General features: G+C 48.9%; 1 protein-coding gene across 1 annotated transcript in view; it reads right to left on the bottom strand.

Annotated features, from left to right (window-relative positions):
* Positions 1-27,235, bottom strand: part of LOC139415511 (protein eva-1 homolog C-like) — a 186,082-nt gene that overhangs the window by 30,289 nt on the left and 128,558 nt on the right. The window contains exon 6 of the mRNA XM_071163617.1: positions 1,236-1,382. Within this exon, the coding sequence (XP_071019718.1) occupies positions 1,236-1,382 (147 nt within the window). The remainder of the gene's footprint in view (positions 1-1,235; positions 1,383-27,235) is intronic.

Below are 27,235 nucleotides of genomic sequence, written 5' to 3'. Positions count from 1 at the left end.
AGTCAACTAAGTTGACACTAAGTTGACCTATAAAAAGCTTGGAAATTTCCAGAAAATTATGTAATGGCTTTAGAAGCTTCTGATAGGCTAATTAAAACAATTTGAGTCAATTGGAGGTGTACCTGTGGATGTATTTCAAGGCCTACCTTCAAACTCGTTGCCTCTTTGCTTGACATCATGGGAAAATCAAAAGAAATCAACCAAGACCTCAGAAAAAAAGTCAGGTTCATCCTTGGGAGCAATTTCCAAATGCCTGAAGATACCACCTTCATCTGTACAAACAGTAGTATGCAAGTATAAACACAATGGGACCACACAGCCGTCATACCACTCAGGAAAGGGACGCGTTCTGTCTCCTAGAGATTAATGTACTTTGGTGCGAAAAGTGCATATCAATCCCAGAACAACAGCAAAGGACCCCGTCAAGATGCTGGAGGAAACAGGTACAAAAGTATCTATATCCACAGTAAAACAAGTCCTATATCGACATAACCTGAAAGGCCGCTCAGCAAGGAAGAAGCCACTGCTCCAAAACCGCCATAAAAAAGCCAGACTACGGTTTGCAACTGCACATGGGGACAAAGATCATCTTTTTCCTCTGGTCTGATGAAACAAAAATAGAACTGTTTGACCATAATGACCATCGTTGTGTTTGGAGGAAAAAGGGGGAGGCTTGCAAGCCGATTAAAACCATCCCAACCGTGATGCACGGAGGTGGCAACATCATGTTGGGGGGGTGCTTTGCTGCAGGAGGAACTGGTGCACTTCACAAAATTGATGGCATCATGAGGAGGAAAATTATGTGGATATATTGAAGCAACATCTCAAAACATCAGACAGGAAGTTAAAGCTGGGTCGCAAATGGGTCTTCCAAATGGACAATGACCACAAGCATACTTCCAACGTTGTGGCAAAATGGCTTAAGGACAACAAAGTCAAGATATTGGAGTGGCCATCACAAAGCCCTGACTTACTTATTGTGGGATGCTTGTGGGAGGCTACCCGAAATGTTTGACCCAAGTCAAACAATTTAAAGGCAATGCTACCAAATACTAATTGAGTGTGTGTAAACTTCTCACCCACTGGGAATGTGATGAAAGAAACAAAAGCTGAAATAAATCATTCTCTCTACTATTATTCTGACATTTCACATTCTTAAAATAAAGTGGTGATCCTAACTGACCTAAAACAGGGAATTGTTACTGTACATGTTTGCCTTGTGTGCAACCACTCACCTGAGAGCACAGTGTCAGAGGTTATGCCCGACGTCTCATCAGGGGGAGCACTGTCTCCAACCACGTTTGGGTCATGGGCACGGGGCGGTGGGGGGTAAAACACTGGGACTCTGGGGCTGGGCACCTGCTGCAGCAAATTCTTTGGGACTGGAGAGAGAGAGAGAGTGGGAAGGAAGGAGAGAGAAATGTGTCATTTCTCCTCATGTACACAGAAAGAAAGAGACAGAGAGAGAGAGGAGAGAGAGAGAGAGAGAGGAGAGGAAGAGAGAGAGGGGGGATTGGAAAAACAACCCTCCTCTGACCCTGCAGTGGGCCATTCCCCAAAGTTACTCTCCTCGCCTGTCTAACCTCCCCCTCCCTTCCACCTCACAACGTCCTGTGAGTCAGGGAAAACCGCAGTCATGACCCAGACATACAAACATGTACCCACAATGAACAGGGTCAAACATGAACCCACAATGAACAGGGTCAAACATGAACCCACAATGAACAGGGTCAAACATGAACCCACAATGAACAGGGTCAAACATGAACCCACAATGAACAGGGTCAAACATGAACCCACAATGAACAGGGTCAAACATTCCTGCCCCCCTCACATGTGGTTTTGCGAACCTGACATGACCACACTTTCGGGTCACTGCCTGCCTGCCTGCCTGCCTGCCTGCCTGCCTGCCTGCCTGCCTGCCTGCCTGCCTGCCTGTCTGCCTGTCTGTCTGTCTTGGGTTGATTTATTGCCTACAACACAGTACGTCTGTCTGTCCGTCTGCCTGCGCTCCAATCTCCCCTGTCCCACGCACCAAAAGAACCCGCGTGAAAAACAAAACAAAAACGACTGCTTCTTTTTCACCGAATTCAGCAGAACAAGCACGACTTATGCACACAGTCATCATTTGGGGAGAAAAAAGGGAATATTAGTTGGAAAGCACTTGGTGTATAAATACAGCGAACAAATGTACTGAGGCAATATTCAGCTGTGGTCCAAGAAAGAGCCAATAAAAGTCCTGAGCCAGACCTCACAAGCCCTGTCAGCAGTATAAAAAAAACATTAGGAACACCTGTACTTTCCATGACAGACTGACCAGGTGAATCCAGGTGAAAGCTATGATCCCTTATTGATGTCACTTGTTCTTCCGACTAGCTTGGAAAGACAGTACCGTGCAGTACCGAAGAGCCCTTACTGCTGCTCGATCATCCTATTTTTCTAACTTAATTGAGGAAAATAAGAACAATCCGAAATTCCTTTTTGATCCTGTCGCAAAGCTAACTAAAAAGCAGCATTCCCCAAGAGAGGATGGCTTTCACTTAAGCAGTGATACATTCAAGAACTTCTTTGAGGAAAAGATCATGATTATTAGAAAGCAAATTACAGACCCCTCTTTAAATCTGCGTATTCCTTCAAAGCTCAGTTGTCCTGAGTCTGCACAACTCTACCAGGACCTAGGATCAAGAGAGACGCTCAAGTGTTTTAGTACTATATCTCTTGACACAATGATGAAAATAATCATGGCCTCTAAACCTTCAAGCTGCATACTGGACCCTATTCCAACTAAACTACTGAAAGAGCTGCTTCCTGTGCTTGGCCCTCCTATGTTGAACATAATAAATGGCTCTCTGTCCACCGGATGTGTACCAAACTCACTAAAAGTGGCAGTAATAAAGCCTCTCTTGAAAAAACCAAACCTCGACTGATCTCTCTTTTGAAGAACATATCAAGACCATTTCAAGGACAGCTTTTTTCCATCTACGTAACATTGCAAAAATCAGAAACTTTCTGTCCAAAAATGATGCAGAAAAATGAATCCATGCTTTTGTCACTTCTAGGTTAGACTACTGCAATGCTCTACTTTCCGGCTACCTGGATAAAGCACTAAATAAACTTCAGTTAGTGCTAAATACGGCTGCTAGAATCCTGACTAGAACAAAACAATTTGATCATATTACTCCAGTGCTAGCCTCCCTACACTGGCTTCCTGTCAAGGCAAGGGCTGATTTCAAGGTTTTACTGCTAACCTACAAAGCATTACATGGGCTTGCTCCTACCTATCTCTCTGATTTGGTCCCGCCGTACATACCTACATGTACGCTACGGTCACAAGACGCAGGCCTCCTAATTGTCCCTAGAATTTCTCCTATAGAGCTCCATTTTTATGGAACGGTCTGCCTACCCTTGTAAGAGCCGCAAACTCGGTCTCAACCTTTAAGTCTTTACTGAAGACTCATCTCTTCAGTGGGTCATATGATTGAGTGTAGTCTGGCCCAGGAGTGGGAAGGTGAACGGAAAGGCTCTGGAGCAACGAACCGCCCTTGCTGTCTCTGCCTGGCCGGTTCCCCTCTTTCCACTGGGATTCTCTGCCTCTAACCCTATTACAGGGACTGAGTCACTGGCTTACTGGGGCTCTTTCATACCGTCCCTGGGAGGGGTGCGTCACCTGAGTGGGTTGAGTCACTGATGTGATCTTCCTGTCTGGGTTGGCCTCCCCCCTTGGGTAGTGCCGTGGCGGAGATCTTTGTGGGCTATACTCGGCCTTGTCTCAGGATGGTAAGTTGGTGGTTGAAGATATCCCTCTAGTGGTGTGGGGGCTGTGCTTTGGCAAAGTGGGTGGGGTTATATCCTTCCTGTTTGGCCCTGTCCGGGGGTGTCCTCGGATGGGGCCACAGTGTCTCCTGACCCCTCCTGTCTCAGCCTCCAGTATTTATGCTGCAGTAATTTATGTGTCGGGGGGCTAGGGTCAGTTTGTTATATCTGGAGTACTTCTCCTGTCCTATTCGGTGTCCTGTGTGAATTTAAGTGTGCTCTCTCTAATTCACTCTTTCTCTCTTTCTTTCTCTCTCTCGGAGGACCTGAGCCCTAGGACCATGCCTCAGGACTACCTGACATGATGACTCCTTGCTGTCCCCAGTCCACCTGACCGTGCTGCTGCTCCAGTTTCAACCGTTCTGCCTTATTATTATTGGACCATGCTGGTCATTTATGAACATTTGAACATCTTGGCCATGTTCTGTTATAATCTCCACCCGGCACAGCCAGAAGAGGACTGGCCACCCCACATAGCCTGGTTCCTCTCTAGGTTTCTTCCTAGGTTTTGGCATTTCTAGGGAGTTTTTCCTAGCCACCGTGCTTCTACACCTGCCTGCATTGCTTGCTGTTTGGGGTTTTAGGCTGGGTTTCTGTACAGCACTATGAGATATCAGCTGATGTACGAAGGGCTATATAAATAAATTCGATTTGATTTGATTTGTTATATCCCCTTCAATCAGTGTAGATGAAGAGGAGACAGATTAACTTCTTGGTGACGGGGACAGTATTGAGTAGCTTGGATGAATAAGGTGCCCAGAGTAAACTGCCTGCTATTCTGTACCAGATGCTAATATATGCATATTATTAGTATTATTGGATAGAAAACACTCTGAAGTTTCTAAAACTGTTTGAATGATGTCTGTGAGTATAACAGAACTCATATGGCAGTTCGATCGGTTTCAAGTCCGGGCTCTGGCAGGGCCACTCAAGGACATTCAGAGACCTGTCCTGAAGCCATTTCTGCATTGTCTTGGCTGTGTGCTTAGAGTCGTTGTCCTGTTGGAAGGTGATCCTTTGCCCCAGTCGGAGGTCCTGAGCGCTCTGGAGCAGGTTTTCATCAAGGATCTCTTTGAACTTTGCTCCGTTCATCTTTGCCTCGATCCTGACTAGTCTCCCAGTCCCTCCTGCTGAAAAACATCCCCACAGCATGATGCTGCCACCACCATGCTTCACCGTATGGATGGTGCCTGGTTTCCTGCAGACATGACACTTGTGTGTGTGTCTGCATATGTCTGAGGGTATGAAGCACATCAGTCCTCCTCATCGTGTGTATACATACATAAACAAACACAGGTTTTCAGACGGGGTAATTTAAGAACCAGGGGACCAGTGATGAATTCCTCTATGGGGTTCTCTGGGCCCGTTTTAGGTGCTGGAATGTGTTTCAGCTGTGACCAGAGACGTGTCAAGTTAAACCTAGTCTTAGGAGTTGGCTAAACAGGGAGACTGGTGAAAGCACTTGACTTTAAGAGACCTATAGAGTATAATACCCATAATACCCATAAAACCTAGCGATCAAACAGGGAAATGGTTACAATGGTTTTTCCACCATTCATTTTACCCATAGGGGATATTAGAAACACTTAAAATAAGGGCTGTGTTTCTTATAGACTCGCCCTGGCATGGCATTTTGATATCCGTGTAAATCTCTCTAGGACAAGGTGGGTATTTATGGGTATTATGACACCTCCACTGTGGGGCTTTATAGCAGTGTTTCTCCTACCATATAGGCAATGTGGGCCCCTGTAGCCTCCCGCCTGAAACAGTTTGGCTTCAAAAGGCTACAACTGGTGCTTTGAGAGCCTTTGATCCTCACCTGGAAATCAAACGAGGTGAAAGACCGACCTCTAGTAATATGGTCTAGTCTAGCCTTGGACTCATAACCAGTGGTAGTAGGGTGCATTCCAGGACGGAGCCGGAGGGAACACACACACTCCGCTCCAGTGTGTCCCCCGCCCTGGAATGAACAGTAAAGCGTTGAATTTACCAAATGCTATAATGGATACCACACATCCCTCTGGTTGGGAGCGTGAGCACACACACACACACACACACACACACACACACACACACACACACACACACACACACACACACACACACACACACACACACACACACACACACACACACACACACACACACACACACACACACACACACACACACGGCATAGACTCCTCCTACTCCCAGTCAACTACAATCATCAGTCCCGCTTCATGATCCCAGCTGTTTAAGCCCTTCACTACAATACAGTTCTGAAACACACTCACAGTTACTGTCATTAAGACTCAGACAGACACCAAAAATCTGACCCGTTGACAGTGTGAAGACATAATAAAGAGCCTGAAAATGACACCATTATAGAGTCCAGTAAAGTCCAGTAAACCCCTATACAGAATACACACAGCAGTACAAACAGCCATCAAAGTATGGTGTGGTGAGACCATATCAAACACAACAGTATGGTGTGGTGAGACCGTATCAAACAGTATGGTGTGGTGAGACTGTATCAAACAGTATGGTGTGGTGAGACCGTATCAAACAGTATGGTGTGGTGAGACCGTATCAAACAGTATGGTGTGGTGAGACCGTATCAAACACAACAATATGGTGTGGTGAGACCGTATCAAACAGTATGGTGTGGTGAGACTGTATCAAACAGTATGGTGTGGTGAGACCGTATCAAACAGTATGGTGTGGTGAGACCGTATCAAACAGTATGGTGTGGTGAGACTGTATCAAACAGTACAGTGTGGTGAGACCGTATCAAACACAACAGTATGGTGTGGTGAGACCGTATCAAACACAACAGTACAGTGTGGTGAGACCGTATCAAACAGTATGGTGTGGTGAGACCGTATCAAACACAACAGTATGGTGTGGTGAGACCGTATCAAACAGTATGGTGTGGTGAGACCGTATCAAACACAACAGTATGGTGTGGTGAGACCGTATCAAACAGTATGGTGTGGTGAGACTGTATCAAACAGTATGGTGTGGTGAGACCGTATCAAACAGTATGGTGTGGTGAGACCGTATCAAACAGTATGGTGTGGTGAGACCGTATCAAACAGTATGGGGTGGTGAGACTGTATCAAACAGTACAGTGTGGTGAGACTGTATCAAACACAACAGTATGGTGTGGTGAGACCGTATCAAACACAACAGTACAGTGTGGTGAGACCGTATCAAACAGTATGGTGTGGTGAGACCGTATCAAACACAACAGTACAGTGTGGTGAGACCGTATCAAACACAACAGTACAGTGTGGTGAGACCGTATCAAACAGTATGGTGTGGTGAGACCGTATCAAACACAACAGTACAGTGTGGTGAGACCGTATCAAACAGTATGGTGTGGTGAGACCGTATCAAACACAACAGTACAGTGTGGTGAGACCGTATCAAACACAACAGTATGGTGTGGTGAGACCGTATCAAACAGTATGGTGTGGTGAGACTGTATCAAACACAACAGTACAGTGTGGTGAGACCGTATCAAACAGTATGGTGTGGTGAGAACGTATCAAACACAACAGTACAGTGTGGTGAGACCGTATCAAACAGTATGGTGTGGTGAGACCGTATCAAACACAACAGTATGGTGTGGTGAGACCGTATCAAACAGTATGGTGTGGTGAGACCGTATCAAACAGTATGGTGTGGTGAGACTGTATCAAACACAACAGTACAGTGTGGTGAGACCGTATCAAACAGTATGGTGTGGTGAGACCGTATCAAACACAACAGTACAGTGTGGTGAGACCGTATCAAACAGTATGGTGTGGTGAGACCGTATCAAACAGTATGGTGTGGTGAGACTGTATCAAACACAACAGTACAGTGTGGTGAGACCGTATCAAACAGTATGGTGTGGTGAGACCGTATCAAACACAACAGTACAGTGTGGTGAGACCGTATCAAACAGTATGGTGTGGTGAGACCATATCAAACACAACAGTATGGTGTGGTGAGACCATATCAAACACAACAGTATGGTGTGGTGAGACCGTATCAAACACAACAGTACAGTGTGGTGAGACCGTATCAAACAGTATGGTGTGGTGAGACCGTATCAAACACAACAGTATGGTGTGGTGAGACTGTATCAAACAGTATGGTGTGGTGAGACCATATCAAACACAACAGTATGGTGTGGTGAGACCGTATCAAACAGTATGGTGTGGTGAGACCGTATCAAACACAACAGTATGGTGTGGTGAGACCGTATCAAACAGTATGGTGTGGTGAGACCGTATCAAACACAACAGTATGGTGTGGTGAGACCGTATCAAACAGTATGGTGTGGTGAGACCGTATCAAACACAACAGTATGGTGTGGTGAGACCGTATCAAACAGTATGGTGTGGTGAGACCGTATCAAACACAACAGTATGGTGTGGTGAGACCGTATCAAACAGTATGGTGTGGTGAGACCGTATCAAACAGTATGGTGTGGTGAGACCGTATCAAACAGTATGGTGTGGTGAGACCGTATCAAACAGTATGGTGTGGTGAGACTGTATCAAACAGTATGGTGTGGTGAGACCGTATCAAACAGTATGGTGTGGTGAGACCGTATCAAACAGTACAGTGTGGTGAGACCGTATCAAACAGTATGGTGTGGTGAGACCGTATCAAACTGTATGGTGTGGTGAGACCGTATCAAACAGTATGGTGTGGTGAGACCGTATCAAACAGTACAGTGTGGTGAGACCGTATCAAACAGTATGGTGTGGTGAGACCGTATCAAACAGTATGGTGTGGTGAGACCGTATCAAACAGTATGGTGTGGTGAGACCGTATCAAACAGTACAGTGTGGTGAGACCGTATCAAACAGTATGGTGTGGTGAGACCGTATCAAACAGTATGGTGTGGTGAGACCGTATCGAACAGTATGGTGTGGTGAGACTGTATCAAACAGTATGGTGTGGTGAGACCGTATCAAACACAACAGTACAGTGTGGTGAGACCGTATCAAACACAACAGTACAGTGTGGTGAGACCGTATCGGTACCCTATTCCTACTCCGTATATAGTAGACGACTTATAGGGAACCAGTGTCATCACTCACCATGACCTTTGACCCCTACCCAAACCAAGTGACATATCCAAACAGTGGCTTGGTGGTGTGTGTGTGTGTCTGTCTATTTCCTTTCCTTTATTGGACTGGTGTTGGAGACAGAGGAGTGGAGACTACTGTAACTGAGTCAGCCCATTGGCTCTCATTATCTGATGTGTCTGTTCCCTCGCTGGCTGGGTCAACATGAATGTACCTAAAATGCCATGTCATTATAGTGCACCTCGCCCTAAACTCACTCCCTCGTATCAGGCTTTTATATATGAGCTCATCACACGAGGCTAAGTTGGCCGCTCTGTAAATCGCTTCGTATCAAAAGTTCAAAACGTCTGCTACATAACGGTAGTACTATTATTTTTAGAAATGTTTCCCATTGGGTGAGAGCTCATGATGATGGTAAAACTAGGCTTTTCATTGGCTGAGAGCGGTATCATGTGACAACAGCCTCAAAAAATATCACTCATAATATTGTAGATGTCATAAATAGCATGCATTACTGCACAGGGCTATTATTACTATAGAACGTGGGCTACATAGTAATTACCCCAGCATGTCCGATATTTCACATCTAGGGATAGTCTACTATTGGTCTAATGGTCTTCAGGTCACATGTCTAAGGATAGTCTACTATTGGTCTAATGGTCACATGTCTAGGGATAGTCTACTATTGGTCTAATGGTCTTCAGGTCACATGTCTATGGATAGTCTACTATTGGTCTAATGGTCACATGTCTAGGGATAGTCTACTATTGGTCTAATGGTCTTCAGGTCACATGTCTAGGGATAGTCTACTATTGGTCTTCAGGTCACATGTCTAGGGATAGTCTACTATTGGTCTATTGGTCTTCAGGTCACATGTCTAGGGATAGTCTACTATTGGTCTTCAGGTCACATGTCAAGGGATAGTCTACTATTGGTATTCAGGTCACATGTCTAGGGATAGTCTACTATTGGTCTTCAGGTCACATGTCTAGGGATAGTCTACTATTGGTCTATTGGTCTTCAGGTCACATGTCTAAGGATAGTTTACTATTGGTCTAATGGTCTTCAGGTCACATGTCTAGGGATAGTCTACTATTGGTCTATTGGTCTTCAGGTCACATGTCTAGGGATAGTCTACTATTGGTCTTCAGGTCACATGTCTAGGGATAGTCTACTATTGGTCTTCAGGTCACATGTCTAGGGATAGTCTACTATTGGTCTTCAGGTCACATGTCTAGGGATAGTCTACTATTGGTCTATTGGTCTTCAGGTCACATGTCTAAGGATAGTTTACTATTGGTCTAATGGTCTTCAGGTCACATGTCTAGGGATAGTCTACTATTGGTCTATTGGTCTTCAGGTCACATGTCTAGGGATAGTCTACTATTGGTCTAATGGTCAGAGAAAGTCTAAATAATAATCAGTCATGATCTGTAACCTACACAGACATTTAATTAACTGACTTATTTGGCCATTTCTCAACTCATTGGCACGATATCGTCCACTTCATCTTTTAAAAGAGCAGTACGGCACTAGGAAAGTTGATGTGACTAAACAGATCATCTGTTTGCTACGGGCAGAGAACTTTGTTTTAAGCATCAACTTGTTCCCATGTTCTGACCCAAACTGGGTGCTGCACCTGTTAAACTCTGTAACATCCCTCAAAATACAGGGATGACAATTCACACAGGATAAGTATTACCAGAGGACCTTGGAGTTTCGGTTTTTAGGGCTGGGATAATTACCTTCCTGCCAAGTCAAAATGAGTGACAGGGCAGACTTGGACGGGACTAAAATGACAGACGTGGTGATTTGTGCTTGTGCACATAATTACATTACCTGAGCTCCCCTAGTAAAATGTATCCCGTCAGAATAGGGCTAACGACAACTGCCACAGAAATAAAAGTGAAGACAATGTGAGTTCTGTTTGATGTCGGGGCTTCTGCTAACCCAAACAAGTCATTATCTTTAGAGCGAGCCGACCGCTGAGACATGAATGAAATGGGACTAAAGCTTGCTACAACGTTCACAGCCTCAGAGCTGTGAAATTCTACTCTACATAGTAACATACAGTACAATGAGCCTTGCAGCTATCGCATTCGCATAGCCATGTTCTACAATATTGGACCGTTGCCTTTCATATTTTTCAAATTATTACCACGGCTCAAGCAATTTCTCCAACCATCGCCACGTTCAAATGAAGAGAAGCTGTGAACACGGCGCCGCGTTGGTTGGGAATGTTGGGCAGATGCGTGGCTGGGCTGTGCGCCCTCCCGCGGACGGTGGTCTCACAGCCACGTAGCTATGTCACAATGGGCCACCGGGCTCTGCGGCCGTGGACTCTGAATTAGCCTTTACATGGCCGTGGACTCTGAATTATTATGGCCGTGAACTCTGAATTAGTCTTTACATGGCCGTGGACTCTGAATTAGTCTTTACATGGATGTGGACTCTGAATTAGCCTTTACATGGCCGTGGACTCTCTATTAGCCTTTACATGGTCGTGGACTCTGAATTATTATGGCCGTGGACTCTGAATTAGCCTTTACATGGCCGTGGACTCTGAATTAGCCTTTACATGGCCGTGGACTCTGAATTAGTCTTTACATGGCCGTGGACTCTGAATTAGTCTTTACATGGCCGTGGACTCTGAATTAGTCTTTACATGGCCGTGGACTCTGAATTAGCCTATACATGGCCGTGGACTCTGAATTAGTCTATACATGGCTGTGGACTCTGAATTAGTCTTTACATGGCCGTGGACTCTCTATTAGCCTTTACATGGCCGTGGACTCTGAATTAGCCTTTACATGGCCGTGGACTCTGAATTAGTCTTTACATGGCCGTGGACTCTGAATTAGCCTTTACATGGCCGTGGACTCTGAATTAGCCTTTACATGGCCGTGGACTCTGAATTAGTCTTTACATGGCCGTGGACTCTGAATTAGTCTTTACATGGCCGTGGACTCTGAATTAGTCTTTACATGGCCGTGGACTCTGAATTAGTCTTTACATGGCCGTGGACTCTGAATTAGCCTTTACATGGCCGTGGACTCTGAATTAGCCTTTACATGGCCGTGGACTCTGAATTAGTCTTTACATGGCCGTGGACTCTCTATTAGCCTTTACATGGCCGTGGACTCTCTATTGAGAGTAAATGAGAGCCAGCTAAAACATGAATGAGTAAACTCAACCCTATTCGACTCCATTGGCCTATTTTACCTAGGGATTAACAGAGAGGTATCCCGTTATCTTTAGTGAGAGCAGCTGTGACATGGATTAGAAATAGCATACAAGAGACTTGAATAAGTGGGAGCCAAAAGCTGAGACATGAACAAAAGTCAACTTGGCTGTATTGGCCTATTGTGATTAATAGAGCAGACGAAGCAGCACGTCCAGATAATATTAGAAGATTGTTCTCTGGAGTCTGGTCTTTGCTTTACTACTCTAATGTTGTTCCAGTTTTCTGTTCTAGTCCATTACTGGTGGAAATAAACAGATAAAACCTGATAACTAGACTATCATCTTTTTCTGCTTGTCTCATTGCCACAGACAGTTAGTCATTCTCTCCCTTTATCTCTGCATCACAGTCTCTCTCTCATCCCTCCCTTTATCTCTGCATCACAGTCTCTCTCTCATCTCTCTTTATCTCTGCATCACAGTCTCTCTCTCATCCCTCCCTTTATCTCTGCATCACAGTCTTTCTCTTATCTCTCTTTATCTCTGCATCACAGTCTCTCTCTCATCTCTCTCTTTATCTCTGCATCGCAGTCTCTCTCTCATCTCTCTTTATCTCTGCATCACAGTCTCTCTCTCATCTCTCTCTTTATCTCTGCATCACAGTCTCTCTCTCATCTCTCCCTTTATCTCTGCATCACAGTCTCTCTCTCATCTCTCTCTTTATCTCTGCATCACAGTCTCTCTCTTTATCTCGGCATCACCGTCTCTCTATCATCTCTCTTTATCTCTGCATCAGTCTCTCTCTCATCTCTCTTTATCTCTGCATCACAGTCTCTCCCTCATCTCTCTTTATCTCTGCATCACAGTCTCTCTCTCATCTCTCTTTTATCTCTGCATCACAGTCTCTCTCACATCTCTCTCTTTATCTCTGCATCACAGTCTCTCTCTTTATCTCTGCATCACAGTCTCTCCCTCATCTATCTTTATCTCTGCATCACAGTCTCTCTATCATCTCTCTTTTTTCTCTGCATCACAGTCTCTCTCTCATCTCTCTCTTTATCTCTGCATCACAGTCTCTCTCTCATCTCTCTCTTTATCTCTGCATCACAGTGTCTCTCTCATCTCTCTTTATCTCTGCATCACAGTCTCTCTCTCATCTCTCTTTATCTCTGCATCACAGTCTCTCTCTCATCTCTCTTTATCTCTGCATCACAGTCTCTCTCTCATCTCTCTCTTTATCTCTGCATCACAGTCTCTCTCTCATCTCTCTCTTTATCTCTGCATCACAGTGTCTCTCTCATCTCTCTTTATCTCTGCATCACAGTCTCTCTCTCATCTCTCTCTTTATCTCTGCATCACAGTCTCTCTCTCATCTCTCTCTTTATCTCTGCATCACAGTGTCTCTCTCATCTCTCTATCACATGGGTGGCATCTGGTGCATCCAAACAAAACAAGGAAAACTCATTTCAAAATAACTTTGTGGCAATCAGTTGTGACGTTTCGAACCAACGCAGCCAGAACTCAGACAAAGACAATATTCCTCCCCCCGAGCCTGGGAACAGCTCTTCCTGATCTAATGACCAAGATTTCCTGCAGACTACTAGACTCTGCAGATAGACATGCTTTATCAACCGTTGCCCTATGTAATCATGGCTTCACTAAAGTTTGTATCTTCTAGTCCTGCCTGGTATGAGGAAAAACATATGACAAGGGGAAGAGTGCATAGAGTTTCTAGGCCTCTTCATAATAACAGGTTCACAACGACAGATCTCAGTCACATCTCTAGACCTAGCTACAGTCTGATCTCAGTCACATCTCTAGACCTAGCTACAGTCTGATCTCAGTCACATCTCTAGACCTAGCTACAGTCTGATCTCAGTCACATCTCTAGACCTAGGAAACAGTCTGATCTCAGTCACATCTCTAGACCTAGCTACAGTCTGATCGCTGTTACTCTACCATCCACCCATTACTCTACCGTGTCCTCGCTGTTACTCTACCGTCCTCCCTGTTACTCTACCGTCCTCCCTGTTACTCTACCTTCCTCCCTGTTACTCTACCGTCCTCCCTGTTACTCTACCGTCTTCCCTGTTACTCTACCGTCTCCCCGTTACTCTACCGTCCTCCCTGTTACTCTACCGTCCACCCTGTTACTCTACCGTCCTCCCTGTTACTCTACCGTCCTCCCTGTTACTCTACCGTCCACCCTGTTACTCTACTGTCCACCCTGTTACTCTACCGTCCTCCCTGTTACTCTACCGTCCACCCTGTTACTCTACCGTCCTCCCTGTTACTCTGCCGTCCTCTCTGTTACTCTACCGTCTTCCATGTTACTCTACCGTATCCCCTGTTACTCTACCGTCCACCCTGTTACTCTACCGTCCTCCCTGTTACTCTGCCGTCCTCTCTGTTACTCTACCGTCTTCCATGTTACTCTACCGTATCCCCTGTTACTCTACTGTCCTACCTGTTCCTCCACGGTCCTCCATGTTACTCTACCGTGTCCTCGCTGTTCCTCTACCGTGTCCTCGCTGTTACTCTACCGTCCTCCCTGTTACTCTAACGTCTACCCGTTACTCTACCGTCCACCCTGTTACTCTACCGTCCTCCCTGTTACTATACTGTCCTACCTGTTCCTCTACCGTCATCCCTGTTACTCTACCGTCCTCCCTGTTACTCTACCGTCCACCCTGTTACTCTACCGTCCACCCTGTTACTCTACCGTCCTCCCTGTTACTCTACCGTCCACCCTGTTACTCTACCGTCCTCCCTGTTACTCTGCCGTCCTCTCTGTTACTCTACCGTCTTCCATGTTACTCTACCGTATCCCCTGTTACTCTACCGTCCACCCTGTTACTCTACCGTCCTCCCTGTTACTCTGCCGTCCTCTCTGTTACTCTACCGTCTTCCATGTTACTCTACCGTATCCCCTGTTACTCTACTGTCCTACCTGTTCCTCCACGGTCCTCCATGTTACTCTACCGTGTCCTCGCTGTTCCTCTACCGTGTCCTCGCTGTTACTCTACCGTCCTCCCTGTTACTATACTGTCCTACCTGTTCCTCTACCGTCATCCCGTTACTCTACCGTATTCCCTGTTAATCTACAGTCCTCCCTGTTACTCTACCGTCCACCCGTTACTCTACCATCCACCCGTTACTCTACCGTCATCCCTGTTACTCTACCGTCCTCCCTGTTACTCTACCATCTCCCCGTTACTCTACTGTCCTCCCTGTTACTCTACCGTCCTCCCTGTTACTCTACCGTCTCCCCGTTACTCTACCGTCTACCCGTTACTCTACCGTCCACCCTGTTACTCTACCGTCCTCCCTGTTACTCTACTGTCCTACCTGTTCCTCTACCGTCATCCCGTTACTCTACCGTATCCCCTGTTACTCTACCGTCCTCCCTGTTACTCTACTATCTCCCCTGTTACTCTACCGTCCTCCCTGTTACTCTACCATCCACCCGTTACTCTACCGTCCTCCCTGTTACTCTACCGTCCTCCCTGTTACTCTACCATCTCCCCGTTACTCTACTGTCCTCCCTGTTACTCTACCGTCCTCCCCGTTACTCTACCGTCTCCCCGTTACTCTACCGTCTACCCGTTACTCTACCGTCCACCCTGTTACTCTACCGTCCTCCCTGTTACTCTACCGTCCTCCCTGTTACTCTACCATCTCCCCGTTACTCTACCGTCCTCCCTGTTACTCTACCGTCCTCCCCGTTACTCTACCGTCTCCCCTGCTACTCTACCGTCCTCCCTGTCACTCTACTGTCCTCTCTGACACTCTACCGTCCTCCCTGTTACTCCACCGTCCTCCATGTTACTCCACCGTCCTCCATGTTACTCTACCGTCTCCCCTGCTACTCTACCTTCCTCCCTGTTACTCTACCGTCCTCCCTGTTACTCTACCGTCTTCCCTGTTACTCTACCGTCCTCCCTGTTACTCTACCGTCCACCCTGTTACTCTACCGTCCTCCCTGTTACTCTACCGTCCTCCCTGTTACTCTACCGTCCACCCTGTTACTCTACCGTCCACCCTGTTATTCTTACAGTTCCCCTGTTACTCTGCCGTCCTCTCTGTTAATCTACCGTCCACCCTGTTACTCCACCATCTCCCCTGTTACTCCACCGTCCTCCCTGTTACTCTACCGTCTTCCATGTTACTCTACCGTATCCCCTGTTACTCTACTGTCCTACCTGTTCCTCCACGGTCCTCCATGTTACTCTACCGTGTCCTCGCTGTTCCTCTACCGTGTCCTCGCTGTTACTCTACCGTCCTCCCTGTTACTCTACCGTCTACCCGTTACTCTACCGTCCATCCTGTTACTCTACCGTCCTCCCTGTTACTCTACTGTCCTACCTGTTCCTCTACCGTCCTCCCTGTTATTCTACTGTCCTCCCTGTTACTCTACCGTCCTCCCTGTTACTCTACCGTCCACCCTGTTACTCTACCGTCCACCCTGTTATTCTTACAGTTCCCCTGTTACTCTGCCGTCCTCTCTGTTAATCTACCGTCCACCCTGTTACTCCACCATCTCCCCTGTTACTCCACCGTCCTCCCTGTTACTCTACCGTCTTCCATGTTACTCTACCGTATCCCCTGTTACTCTACTGTCCTACCTGTTCCTCCACGGTCCTCCATGTTACTCTACCGTGTCCTCGCTGTTCCTCTACCGTGTCCTCGCTGTTACTCTACCGTCCTCCCTGTTACTCTACCATCCACCCGTTACTCTACCGTCTCCCCGTTACTCTACCATCCACCCTGTTACTCTACCGTATCCCCTGTTACTCTACCGTATCCCGTTACTCTACCGTCCACCCGTTACTCTACCATCCACCCGTTACTCTACCGTCTTCCCTGTTACTCTACCATCCACCCATTACTCTACCGTCCACCCTGTTACTCTACAGTCCACCCTGTTACTCTACCGCCCTCCCTGTTACTCTACCGTCCTCCCTGTTACTCTACTGTCCTCCCTGTTACTCTACCGTCTCCCCTGGTACTCTACCGTCCTCCCTGTTACTCTACCGTCCTCCCCGTTACTCTCCCGTGATCCCTGTTACTCTACCGTCCTCCCTGTCACTCTACCGTCCTCCCCGTTACTCTACCGTCCACCCTGCTACTCTACCGTCCACCCTGTTATTCTTACAGTTCCCCTGTTACTCTGCCGTCCTCTCTGTTACTCTACCGTCCACCCTGTTACTCCACCATCTCCCCTGTTACTCCACCGTCCTCCCTGTTACTCTACCGTCTTCCATGTTACTCTACCGTATCCCCTGTTACTCTACTGTCCTACCTGTTCCTCCACGATCCTCCATGTTACTCTACCGTGTCCTCGCTGTTCCTCTACCGTGTCCTCGCTGTTACTCTACCGTCTAACCGTTACTCTACCGCCCACCCTGTTACTCTACCGTCCTCCCTGTTACTCTACCGTCCTCCCTGTTCCTCTACCGTCCTCCCTGTTATTCTACTGTCCTCCCTGTTACTCTACCGTGTCCTCGCTGTTACTCTACCGTCCTCCCTGTTACTCTACCATCCACCCGTTACTCTAACGTCTCCCCGTTACTCTACCATCCACCCTGTTACTCTACCGTATCCCCTGTTACTCTACCGTATCCTGTTACTCTACCGTCCATCCGTTACTCTACCATCCACCCGTTACTCTACCGTCCACCCGTTACTCTACCATCCACCCGTTACTATACCGTCCACCCTGTAACTCTACAGTCCACCCTGTTACTCTACCGTCCTCCCTGTTACTCTACCGTACTCCCTGTTACTCTACTGTCCTCCCTGTTACTCTACCGTCTCCCCTGCTACTCTACCGTCCTCCCTGTCACTCTACTGTCCTCCCTGTCACTCTACCGTCCTCCCTGTTACTCCACCGTCCTTCCTGTTACTCTACCATCCTCTCTGATACTCTACCGTACTCCCTGTTACTCTACTGTCCTCCCTGTTACTCTACCGTCTCCCCTGCTACTCTACCGTCCTCCCTGTCACTCTACTGTCCTCCCTGTCACTCTACCGTCCTCCCTGTTACTCTACCGTCCTCCCTGTTACTCTACTGTCCTCCCTGTTACTCTACTGCCCTCCCTGTTACTCTACCGTCTCCCCGGCTACTCTACCGTCCTCCCTGTTACTCTACCATCCTCTCTGATACTCTACCGTATCCCGTTACTCTACCGTCCTTCCTGTTACTCTACCGTCCTCCCTGTTACTCTACCGTGATCCCTGTTACTCTACCGTATCCCGTTACTCTACCGTCCTCCCTGTTACTCTACTGTCCTCCCTGTTATTCTACCGTCCTACCTGTTCCTCCACCGTCCTCCCTGTTACTCTACCGTATCCCCTGTTACTCTACCGTCTTCCATGGTACTCTACCGTATCCCCTGTTACTCTACTGTCCTACCTGTTCCTCCACGGTCCTCCATGTTACTCTACCGTGTCCTCGCTGTTCCTCTACCCTGTCCTCGCTGTTACTCTACCGTCCTCCCTGTTACTCTACCGTCTACCCGTTACTCTACCGTCCACCCTGTTACTCTACCGTCCTCCCTGTTACTCTACTGTCCTCCCTGTTCCTCTACCGTCCTCCCGTTACTCTACCGTATCCCCTGTTACTCTACCGTCCTCCCTGTTACTCTACCATCCACCCGTTACTCTACCGTCATCCCTGTTACTCTACCGTCCTCCCTGTTACTCTACCATCTCCCCGTTACTCTACTGTCCTCCCTGTTACTCCACGGTCCTCCATGTTACTCTACCGTGTCCTCGCTGTTCCTCTACCGTGTCCTCGCTGTTACTCTACCGTCCTCCCTGTTACTCTACCGTCTACCCGTTACTCTACCGTCCACCCTGTTACTCTACCGTCCTCCCTGTTACTCTACTGTCCTACCTGTTCCTCTACCGTCCTCCCTGTTATTCTACTGTCCTCCCTGTTACTCTACCGTGTCCTCGCTGTTACTCTACCGTCCTCCCTGTTACTCTACCATCCACCCGTTACTCTACCGTCTCCCCGTTACTCTACCATCCACCCTGTTACTCTACCGTATCCCCTGTTACTCTACCGTATCCCGTTACTCTACCGTCCACCCGTTACTCTACCATCCACCCGTTACTCTACCATCCTCCCTGTTACTCTACCATCCACCCATTACTCTACCGTCCACCCTGTTACTCTACAGTCCACCCTGTTACTCTACCGTCCTCCCTGTTACTCTACCGTCCTCCCTGTTACTCTACTGTCCTCCCTGTTACTCTACCGTCTCCCCTGGTACTCTACCGTCCTCCCTGTCACTCTACTGTCCTCCCTGTCACTCTACCGTCCTCCCTGTTACTCCACCGTCCTTCCTGTTACTCTACCATCCTCTCTGATACTCTACCGTATCCCGTTACTCTACCGTCCTCCCTGTTACTCTACCGTCCTCCCTGTTACTCTACTGTCCTCCCTGTTACTCTACTGCCCTCCCTGTTACTCTACCGTCTCCCCGGCTACTCTACCGTCCTCCCTGTTACTCTACCGTGATCCCTGTTACTCTACCGTATCCCGTTACTCTACCGTCCTCCCTGTTACTCTACCGTCCTCCCCGTTACTCTACCGTCCACCCTGCTACTCTACCGTCCACCCTGTTATTCTTACAGTTCCCTTGTTACTCCACCGTCCTCCCTGTTACTCTACCGTCTTCCATGTTACTCTACCGTATCCCCTGTTACTCTACTGTCCTACCTGTTCCTCCACGGTCCTCCATGTTACTCTACCGTGTCCTCGCTGTTCCTCTACCGTGTCCTCGCTGTTACTCTACCGTCCTCCCTGTTACTCTACCGTCTACCCGTTACTCTACCGTCCACCCTGTTACTCTACCGTACTCCCTGTTACTCTACTGTCCTACCTGTTCCTCTACCGTCCTCCCTGTTATTTTACTGTCCTCCCTGTTACTCTACCGTGTCCTCGCTGTTACTCTACCGTCCTCCCTGTTACTCTACCATCCACCCGTTACTCTACCGTCTCCCCGTTACTCTACCATCCACCCTGTTACTCTACCGTATCCCCTGTTACTCTACCGTATCCCGTTACTCTACCGTCCACCCGTTACTATACCATCCACCCGTTACTCTACCGTCCTCCCTGTTACTCTACCATCCACCCATTACTCTACCGTCCACCCTGTTACTCTACAGTCCACCCTGTTACTCTACCGTGATCCCTGTTACTCTACCGTATCCCGTTACTCTACCGTCCTCCCTGTTACTCTACCGTCCTCCCCGTTACTCTCCCGTGATCCCTGTTACTCTACCGTCCTCACTGTTCCTCTACTGTCCTCCCTGTTACTCTACCGTCCTCCCTGGTACTCTACTGTCCTCCCTGTTACTCTACCGTCTCCCCTGGTACTCTACCGTCATCCCTGTCACTCTACTGTCCTCCCTGTCACTCTACCGTCCTCCCTGTTACTCTACCGTCCTCCCTGTTACTCTACCATCCTCTCTGATACTCTACTGTATCCCGTTACTCTACCGTCCTCCCTGTTACTCTACCGTCCTCCCTGTTACTCTACCGTCCTCCCTGTTACTCTACCGTATCCCGTTACTCTACCGTCCACCCGTTACTCTACCATCCACCCGTTACTCTACCGTCCTCCCTGTTACTCTACCATCCGCCCATTACTCTACCGTCCACCCTGTTACTCTACAGTCCACCCTGTTACTCTACCGTGATCCCTGTTACTCTACCGTATCCCGTTACTCTACCGTCCTCCCTGTTACTCTACCGTCCTCCCCGTTACTCTCCCGTGATCCCTGTTACTCTACCGTCCTCACTGTTCCTCTACTGTCCTCCCTGTTACTCTACCGTCCTCCCTGTTACTCTACTGTCCTCCCTGTTACTCTACCGTCTCCCCTGGTACTCTACCGTCATCCCTGTCACTCTACTGTCCTCCCTGTCACTCTACCGTCCTCCCTGTTACTCCACCGTCCTTCCTGTTACTCTACCATCCTCTCTGATACTCTACCGTATCCCGTTACTCTACCGTCCTCCCTGTTACTCTACTGTCCTCCCTGTTACTCTACTGCCCTCCCTGTTACTCTACCGTCCTCCCTGTTACTCTACCATCCTCTCTGATACTCTACCGTATCCCGTTACTCTACCGTCCTCCCTGTTACTCTACCGTACTCCCTGTTACTCTACCGTACTCCCTGTTACTCTACCGTATCCCGTTACTCTACCGTCCTCCCTGTTACTCTACCGTCCTCCCCGTTACTCTCCCGTGATCCCTGTTACTCTACCGTCCTCCCAGTTCCTCTATTGTCCTCCCTGTTACTCTACCGTATCCCCTGTTACTCTACCGTCCTCCCTGTTACTCTACCGTCCTCCCTGTTTTTCTACCGTCTTCCCTGTTACTCTACCGTCTTTCCTGTTACTCTACAGTCCTCCCTATTACTCAACCATATCCCCTGTTACTCTACCGTCCACCCTGTTTACTCCACCATCCTCCCTGTTACTCCACCGTCTCCCGTTACTCCAACGTCCTTCCTGTTACTCTACCGTCCTCCATGTTACTCCACCGTCCTTCCTGTTACTCTACCGTCCACCCTGTTACTCTACCGTCCACCCTGTTACTCTACCGTCCTCCCTGTTACTCTGCCGTCCTCCCTGTTACTCTACCGTCCTCCCTGTTACTCTACCGTATCTTGTTACTCTACCGTCCTCCCTGTTACTCTACCGTCCTCCCTGTTATTCTTACAGTTCCCCTGTTACTCCACCGTCCTCCCTGTTACTCTACCGTCTTCCATGTTACTCTACCGTATCCCGTTACTCTACCGTCCTCCCTGTTACTCTACCGTCCTCCCTGTTATTCTTACAGTTCCCCTGTTACTCCACCGTCCTCCCTGTTACTCTACCGTCTTCCATGTTACTCTACCGTCTCCCCGTTACTCTACCATCCACCCTGTTACTCTACCGTATCCCCTGTTACTCTACCGTATCCCGTTACTCTACCGTCCACCCGTTACTCTACCATCCACCCGTTACTCTACCATCCTCCCTGTTACTCTACCATCCACCCATTACTCTACCGTCCACCCTGTTACTCTACAGTCCACCCTGTTACTCTACCGTCCTCCCTGTTACTCTACCGTCCTCCCTGTTACTCTACTGTCCTCCCTGTTACTCTACCGTCTCCCCTGGTACTCTACCGTCATCCCTGTCACTCTACTGTCCTCCCTGTCACTCTACCGTCCTCCCTGTTACTCTACCGTCCTCCCTGTTACTCTACCATCCTCTCTGATACTCTACTGTATCCCGTTACTCTACCGTCCTCCCTGTTACTCTACCGTCCTCCCTGTTACTCTACCGTCCTCCCTGTTACTCTACCGTATCCCGTTACTCTACCGTCCACCCGTTACTCTACCATCCACCCGTTACTCTACCGTCCTCCCTGTTACTCTACCATCCGCCCATTACTCTACCGTCCACCCTGTTACTCTACAGTCCACCCTGTTACTCTACCGTGATCCCTGTTACTCTACCGTATCCCGTTACTCTACCGTCCTCCCTGTTACTCTACCGTCCTCCCCGTTACTCTCCCGTGATCCCTGTTACTCTACCGTCCTCACTGTTCCTCTACTGTCCTCCCTGTTACTCTACCGTCCTCCCTGTTACTCTACTGTCCTCCCTGTTACTCTACCGTCTCCCCTGGTACTCTACCGTCATCCCTGTCACTCTACTGTCCTCCCTGTCACTCTACCGTCCTCCCTGTTACTCCACCGTCCTTCCTGTTACTCTACCATCCTCTCTGATACTCTACCGTATCCCGTTACTCTACCGTCCTCCCTGTTACTCTACTGTCCTCCCTGTTACTCTACTGTCCTCCCTGTTACTCTACCGTCTCCCCTGGTACTCTACCGTCATCCCTGTCACTCTACTGTCCTCCCTGTCACTCTACCGTCCTCCCTGTTACTCTACCGTCCTCCCTGTTACTCTACCATCCTCTCTGATACTCTACTGTATCCCGTTACTCTACCGTCCTCCCTGTTACTCTACCGTCCTCCCTGTTACTCTACCGTCCTCCCTGTTACTCTACCGTATCCCGTTACTCTACCGTCCACCCGTTACTCTACCATCCACCCGTTACTCTACCGTCCTCCCTGTTACTCTACCATCCGCCCATTACTCTACCGTCCACCCTGTTACTCTACAGTCCACCCTGTTACTCTACCGTGATCCCTGTTACTCTACCGTATCCCGTTACTCTACCGTCCTCCCTGTTACTCTACCGTCCTCCCCGTTACTCTCCCGTGATCCCTGTTACTCTACCGTCCTCACTGTTCCTCTACTGTCCTCCCTGTTACTCTACCGTCCTCCCTGTTACTCTACTGTCCTCCCTGTTACTCTACCGTCTCCCCTGGTACTCTACCGTCATCCCTGTCACTCTACTGTCCTCCCTGTCACTCTACCGTCCTCCCTGTTACTCCACCGTCCTTCCTGTTACTCTACCATCCTCTCTGATACTCTACCGTATCCCGTTACTCTACCGTCCTCCCTGTTACTCTACTGTCCTCCCTGTTACTCTACTGCCCTCCCTGTTACTCTACCGTCCTCCCTGTTACTCTACCATCCTCTCTGATACTCTACCGTATCCCGTTACTCTACCGTCCTCCCTGTTACTCTACCGTACTCCCTGTTACTCTACCGTACTCCCTGTTACTCTACCGTATCCCGTTACTCTACCGTCCTCCCTGTTACTCTACCGTCCTCCCCGTTACTCTCCCGTGATCCCTGTTACTCTACCGTCCTCCCAGTTCCTCTATTGTCCTCCCTGTTACTCTACCGTATCCCCTGTTACTCTACCGTCCTCCCTGTTACTCTACCGTCCTCCCTGTTTTTCTACCGTCTTCCCTGTTACTCTACCGTCTTTCCTGTTACTCTACAGTCCTCCCTATTACTCAACCATATCCCCTGTTACTCTACCGTCCACCCTGTTTACTCCACCATCCTCCCTGTTACTCCACCGTCTCCCGTTACTCCAACGTCCTTCCTGTTACTCTACCGTCCTCCATGTTACTCCACCGTCCTTCCTGTTACTCTACCGTCCACCCTGTTACTCTACCGTCCACCCTGTTACTCTACCGTCCTCCCTGTTACTCTGCCGTCCTCCCTGTTACTCTACCGTCCTCCCTGTTACTCTACCGTATCTTGTTACTCTACCGTCCTCCCTGTTACTCTACCGTCCTCCCTGTTATTCTTACAGTTCCCCTGTTACTCCACCGTCCTCCCTGTTACTCTACCGTCGTCCCTGTTACTCTACCGTATCCCGTTACTCTACCGTCCTCCCTGTTACTCTACCGTCCTCCCTGTTATTCTTACAGTTCCCCTGTTACTCCACCGTCCTCCCTGTTACTCTACCGTCTTCCATGTTACTCTACCGTCTCCCCGTTACTCTACCATCCACCCTGTTACTCTACCGTATCCCCTGTTACTCTACCGTATCCCGTTACTCTACCGTCCACCCGTTACTCTACCATCCACCCGTTACTCTACCATCCTCCCTGTTACTCTACCATCCACCCATTACTCTACCGTCCACCCTGTTACTCTACAGTCCACCCTGTTACTCTACCGTCCTCCCTGTTACTCTACCGTCCTCCCTGTTACTCTACTGTCCTCCCTGTTACTCTACCGTCTCCCCTGGTACTCTACCGTCCTCCCTGTCACTCTACTGTCCTCCCTGTCACTCTACCGTCCTCCCTGTTACTCCACCGTCCTTCCTGTTACTCTACCATCCTCTCTGATACTCTACCGTATCCCGTTACTCTACCGTCCTCCCTGTTACTCTACCGTCCTCCCTGTTACTCTACTGTCCTCCCTGTTACTCTACTGCCCTCCCTGTTACTCTACCGTCTCCCCGGCTACTCTACCGTCCTCCCTGTTACTCTACCGTGATCCCTGTTACTCTACCGTATCCCGTTACTCTACCGTCCTCCCTGTTACTCTACCGTCCTCCCCGTTACTCTACCGTCCACCCTGTTACTCTACCGTCCACCCTGTTATTCTTACAGTTCCCCTGTTACTCCACCGTCCTCCCTGTTACTCTACCGTCTTCCATGTTACTCTACCGTATCCCCTGTTACTCTACTGTCCTACCTGTTCCTCCACGGTCCTCCATGTTACTCTACCGTGTCCTCGCTGTTCCTCTACCGTGTCCTCGCTGTTACTCTACCGTCCTCCCTGTTACTCTACCGTCTACCCGTTACTCTACCGTCCACCCTGTTACTCTACCGTACTCCCTGTTACTCTACTGTCCTACCTGTTCCTCTACCGTCCTCCCTGTTATTTTACTGTCCTCCCTGTTACTCTACCGTGTCCTCGCTGTTACTCTACCGTCCTCCCTGTTACTCTACCATCCACCCGTTACTCTACCGTCTCCCCGTTACTCTACCATCCACCCTGTTACTCTACCGTATCCCCTGTTACTCTACCGTATCCCGTTACTCTACCGTCCACCCGTTACTATACCATCCACCCGTTACTCTACCGTCCTCCCTGTTACTCTACCATCCACCCATTACTCTACCGTCCACCCTGTTACTCTACAGTCCACCCTGTTACTCTACCGTGATCCCTGTTACTCTACCGTATCCCGTTACTCTACCGTCCTCCCTGTTACTCTACCGTCCTCCCCGTTACTCTCCCGTGATCCCTGTTACTCTACCGTCCTCACTGTTCCTCTACTGTCCTCCCTGTTACTCTACCGTCCTCCCTGGTACTCTACTGTCCTCCCTGTTACTCTACCGTCTCCCCTGGTACTCTACCGTCATCCCTGTCACTCTACTGTCCTCCCTGTCACTCTACCGTCCTCCCTGTTACTCCACCGTCCTTCCTGTTACTCTACCATCCTCTCTGATACTCTACCGTATCCCGTTACTCTACCGTCCTCCCTGTTACTCTACTGTCCTCCCTGTTACTCTACTGCCCTCCCTGTTACTCTACCGTCCTCCATGTTACTCTACCATCCTCTCTGATACTCTACCGTATCCCGTTACTCTACCGTCCTCCCTGTTACTCTACCGTACTCCCTGTTACTCTACCGTGATCCCTGTTACTCTACCGTATCACGTTACTCTACCGTCCTCCCTGTTACTCTACCGTCCTCCCCGTTACTCTCCCGTGATCCCTGTTACTCTACCGTCCTCCCTGTTCCTCTATTGTCCTCCCTGTTACTCTACCGTATCCCCTGTTACTCTACCGTCCTCCCTGTTACTCTACCGTCCTCCCTGTTTTTCTACCGTCTTACCTGTTACTCTACCGTCTTCCCTGTTACTCTACAGTCCTCCCTATTACTCAACCGTATCCCTTGTTACTCTACCGTCCACCCTGTTTACTCCACCATCCTCCCTGTTACTCCACCGTCTCCCGTTACTCCAACGTCCTTCCTGTTACTCTACCGTCCTCCATGTTTCTCCACCGTCCTTCCTGTTACTCTACCGTCCTCCCTGTTACTCTACCGTACTCCCTGTTACTCTACCGTGATCCCTGTTACTCTACCGTATCCCGTTACTCTACCGTCCTCCCTGTTACTCTACCGTCCTCCCCGTTACTCTCCCGTGATCCCTGTTACTCTACCGTCCTCCCTGTTCCTCTATTGTCCTCCCTGTTACTCTACCGTATCCCCTGTTACTCTACTGTCCTCCCTGTTACTCTACCGTCCTCCCTGTTTTTCTACCGTCTTACCTGTTACTCTACCGTCTTCCCTGTTACTCTACAGTCCTCCCTATTACTCAACCGTATCCCTTGTTACTCTACCGTCCACCCTGTTTACTCCACCATCCTCCCTGTTACTCCACCGTCTCCCGTTACTCCAACGTCCTTCCTGTTACTCTACCGTCCTCCATGTTTCTCCACCGTCCTTCCTGTTACTCTACCGTCCACCCTGTTACTCTACCGTCCACCCTGTTACTCTACCGTCCTCCCTGTTACTCTGCCGTCCACCCTGTTACTCTACCATCCACCCTGTTACTCTACCATCCACCCTGTTACTCTACCATGCACCCTGTTACTCTCCCGTCCACCCTGTTACTCTACCGTCCACCCTGTTTACTCCACCATCCTCCCTGTTACTCCACCGTCTCCCGTTACTCCAACGTCCTTCCTGTTACTCTACCGTCCTCCATGCTACTCT

This window comes from Oncorhynchus clarkii, chromosome 8, assembly GCF_045791955.1.
Source record: "Oncorhynchus clarkii lewisi isolate Uvic-CL-2024 chromosome 8, UVic_Ocla_1.0, whole genome shotgun sequence".
NCBI lineage: Eukaryota > Metazoa > Chordata > Actinopteri > Salmoniformes > Salmonidae > Oncorhynchus > Oncorhynchus clarkii.
The sequence above is the reverse complement of the archived record's forward strand: the minus strand, read 5'-3'. Positions and strand labels throughout refer to the sequence as shown.